General features: G+C 34.4%; 1 protein-coding gene across 2 annotated transcripts in view; it reads right to left on the bottom strand.

Annotated features, from left to right (window-relative positions):
* PRKACB (protein kinase, cAMP-dependent, catalytic, beta) overlaps positions 1-10,279 on the bottom strand; it is a 144,196-nt gene that overhangs the window by 86,297 nt on the left and 47,620 nt on the right. The window contains exon 1 of one of the 2 annotated variants that reach the window (XM_010860294.1): positions 2,992-3,440. The exons of the other annotated variant lie outside the window; for it this stretch is intronic. Coding sequence (XP_010858596.1) covers positions 2,992-3,175 — 184 coding nt within the window. The 5' untranslated portion in view covers positions 3,176-3,440. Of the gene's footprint in view, positions 1-2,991; positions 3,441-10,279 lie in introns of those variants that run through there. 2 annotated transcript variants of the gene reach the window in all.

Raw genomic sequence — 10,279 nt, 5'->3', positions numbered from 1 at the left:
TGGTGATGGACAGGGAGGCCTGGCGTGCTGTGGTTCATGGGGTCGCAAAGAGTTGGACACAACTGAGCGACTGAACTGAACTGAACTTAGCTCTGATTCTATCTGAAAAAAAATCCATATACAAAATTGCTCATTTGTTCAATACAGTATTTTTATCTAAACTTCACTAATATGGATTTGTATCTGCCAGAGAAATAACCCATCAATTCACAGGAAAGAATATGTAAAGTATTTGATGGTATTCATCTATTCAGTGCTTAAAGTGTTGCAATTAGACATTAAATATATAAAGTCCGACATTTAAAATGTGCAAAACTTCCATCAAGTTCAGCATTGTATAACTCAACACACCATTTATGATCAAAGAAAGATTTAGAAGCTAACCATAACAAATTTGCTAGAAAGAAAACTCAGTGGAATGTCAATATTCCCTTTCATTCTGAGTTAGAATAAAAAGAATTCCTTCATGTTTTTGTTTTGAACTTCATGTACTTATATGTTCATGGAATCAGCTGTTAAATATTTATGTTATCAAACAGGAATTCCTGTTACTTTAGTAGTAAAAGATAAAACACATTTAAGGCACCTGGAAACCACTATATGGCCTTTATTTTTTGTTTCTTCTTAAATTTAATGTCATTGAAGAATAAAGAAACTTGTATTAAAATTGTTACATTTCATATATGCCTAAATTGATCATTATAATCTTTACTCAATAGTTCAGAAACCTAATTTTTAATAAAATTTAATGTAGTTTCTGTGCTTATCTTATTTCCTAAATAGAACTTTTGAAACAAGCATACTCAGAGAGCTTATCAGCAGGAGATATTACATTCTTTTTTCTTATCAAACAAATCATGCAAGTAAACTGTTCTAAATAGCATAAAGAATGTAGTTTGCATGAAAACTGCATACTGTCAAAGTGCCTTCCATAACTCACACTATAAATGAGTAAAAATTTGCGTTTCCACCAAAAATAAACCTTGGAATTTTGAAACAAAAGGATTCCTCTGTTTCTGTTGTATCCTTATTTTCTCCTCTACATCAAAACATTTCATAATAGGAAACCAGAACTCCATGCCTACCATACTCATCACTACATATATACAATTATTTTGTCTATGATATTCTGGGATATGAAATAGAAAGTGAAAGAATGCTTGATTAATGAACAGTCACTCTTTAAGTATTTCTTATATCACATCTATTATTTGAATGGCTACAAAGTTTGTACTTCATTTCACTGTGCACACACAGAAGTCGCTTAGTTGTGTCCGACTCTTTGCGAGCCCATGGATTGTAGCCCACCAGGCTCCTCGGTCCATGGGATTTTCCAGGCATGAATACTGGAGTGGGTTGCTGTTTCCTTCTCACTGTGCACTATGATCCTATTATTTTGTGACATCACAATAAAGAAAAATGTTAACAGCATTTTATTTGTTTCTCCAAAAGAAATCATAGTTCCTGATATTACCTTCAGTTGCTAGATTTTCATATGTGTCTCAGAAAGTGTTATAAGCCCCACCCATTTTTTTAAATGTTGAGGGTACAGCTCAAACACAACTTTTCATTATTAAAAGCCCATGACATTCATTATTTGTGACACATTTACTAAATACCCTCTATTTGTAGAAATAGGGGCTAGTGTACTAATCCAGTGCTGTCCTCATTCCTCATTGAATGTTTAATTAAAAGATCCCTGAAATGCATAAAAATGATTTCCAAAAGGCCTTAGGAGACTGCAATTTAACAGAACAGGGCTAGTAGAATGAACAGCAAACTTTTGTTGCTTGGTAAATTTTAATAATGTACTCCTATTTCAATATTCAACAGTTCATTACCTTGAAGATATTTGCAATTTCTCATTACCAACTTGCTACATAGTAAGGATTAATTATAAATCATCAAAATCTCTAGAAGGAAAAAAAGTACAAATACATGTTTTTTACTTTCTCCTTAATATAACTTAAAGGTAAAAAAAATTCTGATGTGATTAAAAAAAATTCAAATAAGCTTCTGTGGAACTATGAAGCTACTATATAAACAAAGGTACCGATTCTGCAAGCCATTCTTGTTCTGTTGTTGCTTTCTGAGCTGAGTTTTCTTAACTGCTATGGAGTATATAAACAGAAAGAGGCAAAACCTAGAGCTATTTGGTGATCAAAGACACTAAAAAGCACCAAGAGTAATTCTATTGTTCCTTTAATCAGAGGGACAAAAATACTGTGAGGAAGGTCCAAGGTGGGATGTGGAATGGCAGCATTGGTATTGTTTATAATTGAAATGTATCCTTTAAAAATTGCATGTCACAAAAAATCATTACGTATCACCATTTCAGCCAAGCAGTAAGTCCAAACACTTTACCATGTCTGGAAAGAATGTGATGCATGCATAAACAAGTACCCTCCACTATAAGAAAGCTTCTGATATTTTTAATGTTATAAATGTAAGATTTCACATAGAATACATAGAGTAATCATAGTATGCTTTCATATTATAAATCCTGCTTGTTAAACTAAAGTAACTTTTACACATGCATTTAAAAATAAAATATGGCAAACATAATAAAAATTTAATTATAAATTCAAGGGTTCTTTTACCCCCTTTTGAATTTTAAGGCTTAAAATGTATGACATTTAAAAAAATAAACTGATTATCTCTCAAATGTAGGCATTTCACTTTTACATAAAAACAAAAAATAGAAACAAAACTATAATACACACTAGAAATTTAAATCTTGCAGAAAATTTTCCCACTGATACTCAATTTAACTGATTGTATTTAAAACAAAACCATGAGCTATATGATTCAGCTCAATTTATAATCAAGTTTTTGTGGATTTTTTTCAACTTTACCTTGCAAAATATATTTGTGCAAATTACAAAAAAGACAACTAAAAAACACCCCCATAGTTCTCTGAGTGATTCTAAAACTCCAATTAGTATTTTAGCTTCTAGTTACAATGTATCAAAAAACAAAAACAAAACTTACTTGATCTGTCCCATAAGGCAGTATGTTCAGAGAAATGAAGGCTGTCATTTTCCAGAGCTGTTTTCTGATCATGTGCAGTACCTTTGGAGTGTCTATGAAATAATCGGCTAGCAAAACCTTCCAATTTCTGAAGAGCAGTAGTACCTGTATATTGGTTACAGGGTACTTCTCTGTAAGCTGCCATTCATGTGTATTTACACTTAACTTATGGTAACTGAAAATATTTCCAGAAGGAGCTCAACAACTACTTACACAGAAGCTAAGAGCTATGCATGTGTCAAACTTCCTGTTTGCAGAGTATTCAAACCACTACTGCTGTTCTGTTTCCTGTTAATATAAAACAGCACATTACTGAGCCTTAAAACTGTCCAACTAGAGATGAAGATTTTAAAGACTTGCAATATCATCCTAAAAGGGTCTATGTTTGAGTGTTTTAATACTAACACACAGGTTAATGAGAACATTAAATATAAAGCTTTAAATATAAATAATAAGCTGAAAAAAATTTTAAAAAGAAAAACTATTTAAACATACATTACAACCCTATATAAATAACTGAAGGTCAAACCACTCTCTGAATATAATGTTTAAAAGATTGTATGGTTTTTTCCCCCAGCAAATCAGCTAATACAGACTAGTATAGACTTTATAGATCCTTATAAACAGTTAACTTTTCATTGAAAACTGGTATGGAACAGATATTGCAAAACATTAAAAAACAAACTTAACTTTTAATGAAAAAAATGTGAACTATAATTTAAAAAACCTCAACATTGCTAACTCACTGACTTAAATCTAATACATACAGAAATTACAAAAACTTAGTATGGTAGTTGCTGCTGCTGCTGCTAAGTCGCTTCAGTCATGTCCGACTCTATGTGACCCCATAGATGGCAGCCCACTAGGCTCCTCTGTCCCTGGGATTCTTTGCTTACCAAACATAATTTGCTGACAAGTGGACATCAGCAGTACATTTTAAAACATTCTATGATTTGAAAAAATATTAAGATTTAAAATATATAAAATCAGTCACAGCAAGAAATTTCAATTGAGAGGAAAAAAATCCTTCTAGTTGACTGAGATATGTTAATTTCTAGACTTGACACCGAGGATTGCTCTTACCTGATCTCTTGATTTAGGGATCTCACTTTGAAACAGCTCCTTCAGGTAAAAGTAAACTGTCCATTTGCACAAAAAAGTAACCTGTGACATTTAAAAATGATTCGGGGTATTTGCCTTGTGACATTTTTATTTAAGGATGATAAGGGGGGAGGAAGGAGGGAAAGGAAAGATCTTTTAAAAAAAATCAAATGGGAGATGGAAGGGTGACTCGAGAGGGAGGGAATATGTGTATACCTATGGCTGATTCATGTTGAGGTTTGACAGAAAACAACAAAATTCTGTAAAGCAATTATCCTTCAATTAAAAAATAAATAAATTATAAAGTAATCTATCAAAAAATCTTATGATTTCCTGCCTACTGCTTAGCAAACAAAATAAATAGAAACAATAATGACAAGCAGAATAAAAAGGAATAATATGTAATCAAATTAGGATACCACACACACACACACACACACACACACACACACACGCATACAAAGGAAACACTGACTAATGCATTTTGCCAAGAAAGAGCTCATTTGTGTACATTTTATTTTGTACAATAAAATTAGTACCAATCTAAACAAACAGGCAACAGTATCTACAAGACCAAACTTCTTAAATTGTAGCTTTCTGAGAAATGTGTGTATATAATAGATAATTTCTTTATTAACAACCGACTTTACACAAAACACACCATCAACAGGTGTCTACAGTCTTTAATAAACATCTATAGACTATTAGAGAAGGCAATGGCACCCCACTCCAGTACTCTTGCCTGGAAAATCCCATGGATGGAGGAGCCTGGTAGGCTGCAGTCCGTGGGGTCGAGAAGAGTCGGACACGACTGAGCGACTTCACTTTCATTTTTTACTTTTATGCATTGGAGAAGGAAATGGCAACCCACTCCAGTGTTCTTGCCTGGAGAATCCCAGGGACGGGGGAGCCTGGTGGGCTGCTGTCTATGGGGTAGCACAGAGTCAGACATGACTGAAGTGACTTAGCTTAGCAGACTATGAGCTGTCTCTTTATGGGTGTAAAGTGGATAAAATTCCTGAATCTTTCACTTGCTTTCTTGGGATAAATTCTATTCATCCTCAAGGCTCAGCAAAGATGTCACCTCTTCATGGAATGTTTCCCACACATTTCCTGGAAAAGTAAACTGCTCTCTCCACTGTTTCCAATAATCTTGGAATTTTATGTTAAAATTTGTTTATAAATTTATGTCTCAAATTGTGCAATGCACATATTACATAATAAACATACATATAAAAGTATTCATTCATTTTTAATAAGTTAAGGTCTAAGTAGAATCAAACACTTGAAAATATTTTACTTATGATAGGATCATATTTGTAAATTATCCAACAACCACCTAGCTGTTTATATATAGAGACAACAGCAATGGAAGTAATGTCATTTAACTTCTCTATTTAATCTGTTACAAAATTTTATTCATTCTTTGAGTTTCATTTTTATTAGTGCAAATGTGGATTTCTAAAATAACTTCTTTTCCCTTCTTCCAGCCACTCCTTGCAATCACTCATCTCTGACATATGAACCTCCCCAAATATTACACTCACAGTATTCCCTTGCCAAAAGTACAAGCTAATTCTAATATTTCAGCCCAAAATATTTGTTTTTAACACATGTCTAGCTAGACAGATCCAACATTGCTGGAGTTTTGTACAAATATTCCAGATTTCTAATTATAACACTCAGATTAATTTATTTAAAGCAATGTATAAACTTTATAACAAAATTACCATAGGAAGGAGGGGGAGGAGGTGGAGGAAGCAGAGAAGGGAGTAATCTTCAACATTTAAAATTTATCCTTTTTCTTCAATAAAACTCTTTTTTATGTTACAAAGTCCTTATAGAAAGCAAAATCTTTAGTCCTTACAGCAGTATTTCTATATATAGTAATGTGACCAGGAAGCTGTTGTTATATAAGTACTTAGGCAATTTGATTCTTACTACAAAGAACTCTACTGTCATCTACTGCTAGAAAGAAATAACTACAGCTTTAACTAAAACTGAATTTCTTCATAATTCAAATTAATCTTAAGAAGTATTTTGCTTGTTACCCTGATAGTATCTTCATAACCTGAATTTGTGCTAAGATGTCTAGCCATCTACCCAAAACTTGCTGTAACAACATATCGTATATTCTATTAATAGTTTAAATAATGTATGATAATAAATTATACCAGGGCTTCCCTGGTAGCTCAGATGGTAAAGAATCTGCCTGCATTGCTGGAGACCTGGGTTTGATCCCTGGGTCGGGAAGATCTCCTGGAGAAGAGAAGGCAAACCACTCCAGCATTCTCGCCTGGAGAACCCCATGGACAGACCATGGGATCACAAAGAGTCTGACATGACTAAGCGACTAACACTTTCACTACGATAATAAAACTAGAGAGTAATCAACCTAGAAGTTATAAAATCTTTATTATTCATTCTGCATTAATTCTAAAATTCATAATAATTTTCAGAGTTGAACCTCCTTTGATTGCCATATCACAAAATATTGCTTTATTTCTGATGTTTAATAATAGTAATGATGATACCTTACATTTACAAAAACCTTTTACAACATATAAAATGGTTTCCACTGATTTCAAAAGAAGCAAACAGGACCGGTATTATTATCCTTATTTTAAGATTAGAAAACAAACTTATAAAATATTAAGTGACTTGCCAAAAGTCACCTATGTCCTCTGCTTCCTGCTGCTGCTGCTGCTAAGTTGCTTCAGTCGTGTCCGACTCTGTGAGACCCCATCAAGGTTATCTGTACTGACAAAATGATTCCCACAGTAAAGACTTTTTCAAACAAGGGTAGGGAAGTAGAGATTAACGGCTAGTAGGAGATGGAAATAGTTTTCAAAGTCTGAGATTCTGCTACGAGAAAATGTTCATTCAGATGGTTACCTTATTAGCCATGCAATTTCACTGTCCACATTTATGTTTATAATCATGTTGGGGCCAAGTAGAACTATATACTTTAGAGTTTGAAGGTTAAATTAAAAAAAAAAAACAAACACGGAAGCATATTTGATACGTAAATAATATATCTGCTGCAGGCAGAGAGGAAATGATATGACCATGACCCCTGCTATACAAACAAAGGTTCTGGAGTAATAGTTTTGCCTTTCCCAAAATGGATTCATACCTTTTATAAGTGAATTCAACTATTTAAGACTGGCTGATTGCATTTAGCACAGCATAACAACAGAGGTTCATCCATGTTGTGTTTTTCAATAGCTTACTAATTTTTTATTGACTAGTACTCCACTGTATGGACTTACCACAATTTATATATACATGTACAATCAAATTGCCTTTGCACCTTTGTCAAAAATCAGTTACCCATAACTGAGTAGGTCTATTCTAGATTTTCTACATTGTTCTACTGACCTATGTGCCAGTTCTTTCATCAGTGGGATACTGTGTTGGGTACTGTATCTTTTAAGTTAAGTCTTCAAACTGATTGTATAAATCTTTCAACATTTTTTTGTAAATTGTTTTGGCTATTATAGTTTCTTAACTTCTCTATATAAATTTTAAAAGTTTGTCCATGTCTACAAAAAGAATGTTGCTAGAACTTAATTGAGATTGTTTATTGAGAGAAATGATAACAATAGGTTGAGTTTTTCAATCCATGATCATATCGTATCTCATTTTTCAGGGCCTTTGGTTTCCTTCATCAATGTTTTATATTTTTCAGCATACAGATCCTGTACATATTTTGTCAGTCTTATACCTAAGTACTTACTGCTCTTTAATTGGAGCTATTATAAGTGGTACTTTGAAAGATGTTTGTAGCTGTTCGTTGCTAGTATATTGAAATATGACTTATTTTTGTATGCTAACCTTGTGTACTGGAACATGGCTAAACCCACTTATTAAGCTTTGGGGATCTTTTCCTTTTGTAGATTGCTTGAGATTTTCTTTGTAGAAAATTGTTACCTTTGAACAGATACAGTTTGGTTTATTTTTCCTTTTTAATTCCTTTGTTATTTACTTTTCTTGCCATACTGTACTGCCTAGGACTTCCGGGAACACGTTAAACAAGTGGTAAGACTGAACATTCTTGCCTTATTCCCAATCTTAGGAACAAAGGGTTCAGTTTCTCATCATTAATTTTGATGTGAGCTGTAGAAATTTTTTGTAGATGCTCCGTACTGAGATAAAGAACTTCACTTGTAATCCTAGTTAGCTGAGTGCTTATATAAAAAGGATGAATTTTATTAAATGGTTTTTCACATTTGTTGGTTTGATCATATGGCTTTACTCTTCTTTAGTCTGCTAATATGGTAGATAACAGTTACTAATTTTCAAACATTCAGAAAATGAAGATCATGGCATCCGGTCCCATCACTTCATGAGAAATAGATGGAGAAACAGTGGAAACAGTGTCAGACTTTATTTTGGGGGGCTCCAAAATCACTGCAGATGGTGACTGCGGCCATGAAATTAAAAGACGCTTACTCCTTGGAAGGAAAGTTATGACCAACCTAGATAGCATATTAAAAAGCAGAGACATTACTTTGCCAACAAAGGTCCGTCTAGTCAAGGCTATGGTTTTTCCTGTGGTCATGTATGGATGTGAGAGTTGGACTGTGAAGAAGGCTGAGAACCAAAGAATTGATGCTTTTGAACTGTGGTGTTGGAGAAGACTCTTGAGAGTCCCTTGGACTGCAAGGAGATCCAACCAGTCCATTCTGAAGGAGATTAGCCCTGGGATTTCTTTGGAAGGAATGTTGCTAAAGCTGAAACTCCAGTACTTTGGCCACCTCATGTGAAGTGTTGACTCATTGGAAAAAACTCTGATGCTGGGAGGGATTGGGGGCAGGAGGAGAAGGGGACGATGGAGGATGAGATGGCCGGATGGCATCGCTGACTCGATGGACGTGAGCCTAGGTGAACTCAGGGAGTTGGTGATGGACAGGGAGGCCTGGCGTGCTGTGATTCATGGGGTTGCAAAGAGTTGGACACGACTGAGCAACTGAACTGAACTGAACTGAAACCAGACTTGAATTCCCAACATAAATACCTCTTGGTCTTGGTGTACTATTCTTTTTCTAAATCGCTGAATTCAATTTAGTAATATTTTATTAAAGATTGGTATATGTTTACAAGATATATTGTTTTGAAGTTTTATTTTTATGTACAGTCTTTGCATGATTTTGACATCAGATTAAGAAAGGCTGCATAAAATAGAGGATTCTTTTATTGAATTTTTATTATCTTTTTTTATTAGAAGGATAATTGATTTACAGAACCTAATTGTTTTCTGCCAAATATCAACATGAATCAGCCATAGATTTACATATGTCCCCTCCCTCTTGAATTTCCCTCCCATCTCCTCCCCCATCATATCCCTCTAGACTGTTTCAGAGTCCCTATTTGAGCTCCCTGAGTCATACAGCAAATTCCCATTAGATATCTATTTTATTTATGGTATTGTAAGTTTCCACGTTACTCTCTCCATACATCTCACCCTCTTCTTCCTCCCCTCTTCCCCATGTCCATAAGTCTGTTCCCTATGTCTGTTTCTCCATTGTTGTGCTACAAATAAATTTATCAATTCCATCTTATTAGATTCCATATATATGCAGTAGTATACGATATTTATCTTTCTCTTTCTGACTTACTTCACCTCTGTATAATAGGCTATAGGTTTGTCCATCTCATTAGAACTGACTCAAATATGTTCCTTTTTATGGCTGAAAGATAATCACGTTGGTGTGATCACTCACCTAGAGCCAGACATCCTGGAATGTGAAGTCAAGTGGGCCTTAGAAAGCATCACTACTAACAAAGCTAGTGGAGGTGATGGAATCCAGTTGAGCTATTTCAAATCCTGAAAGATGATGCTGTGAAAGTGCTGCACTCAATATGCCAGCAAATATGGAAAACTCAGCAGTGGCTACAGGACTGGAAAAGGTCAGTTTTCATTCCAATCCCAAAGAATGCTCAAACTACCACACAATTGCACTCATCTCACATGCTAGTAAAGTAGCACTCAAAATTCTCCAAGCCATGTTTCAGCAATAGCATGAACCATGAACTTCCAGATGTTCAAGCTGGCTTTAGAAAAGGCAGAGGAACCAGAGATCAAATTGCCAACATCCGCTGGATCATGGAAAAAGCAAGAGAGTTCCAGAAAAACATCTATTTC

The sequence above is a fragment of the Bison bison genome, unplaced genomic scaffold (assembly GCF_000754665.1).
Source record: "Bison bison bison isolate TAMUID 2011002044 unplaced genomic scaffold, Bison_UMD1.0 scf7180017864466, whole genome shotgun sequence".
NCBI lineage: Eukaryota > Metazoa > Chordata > Mammalia > Artiodactyla > Bovidae > Bison > Bison bison.
The sequence above is the reverse complement of the archived record's forward strand: the minus strand, read 5'-3'. Positions and strand labels throughout refer to the sequence as shown.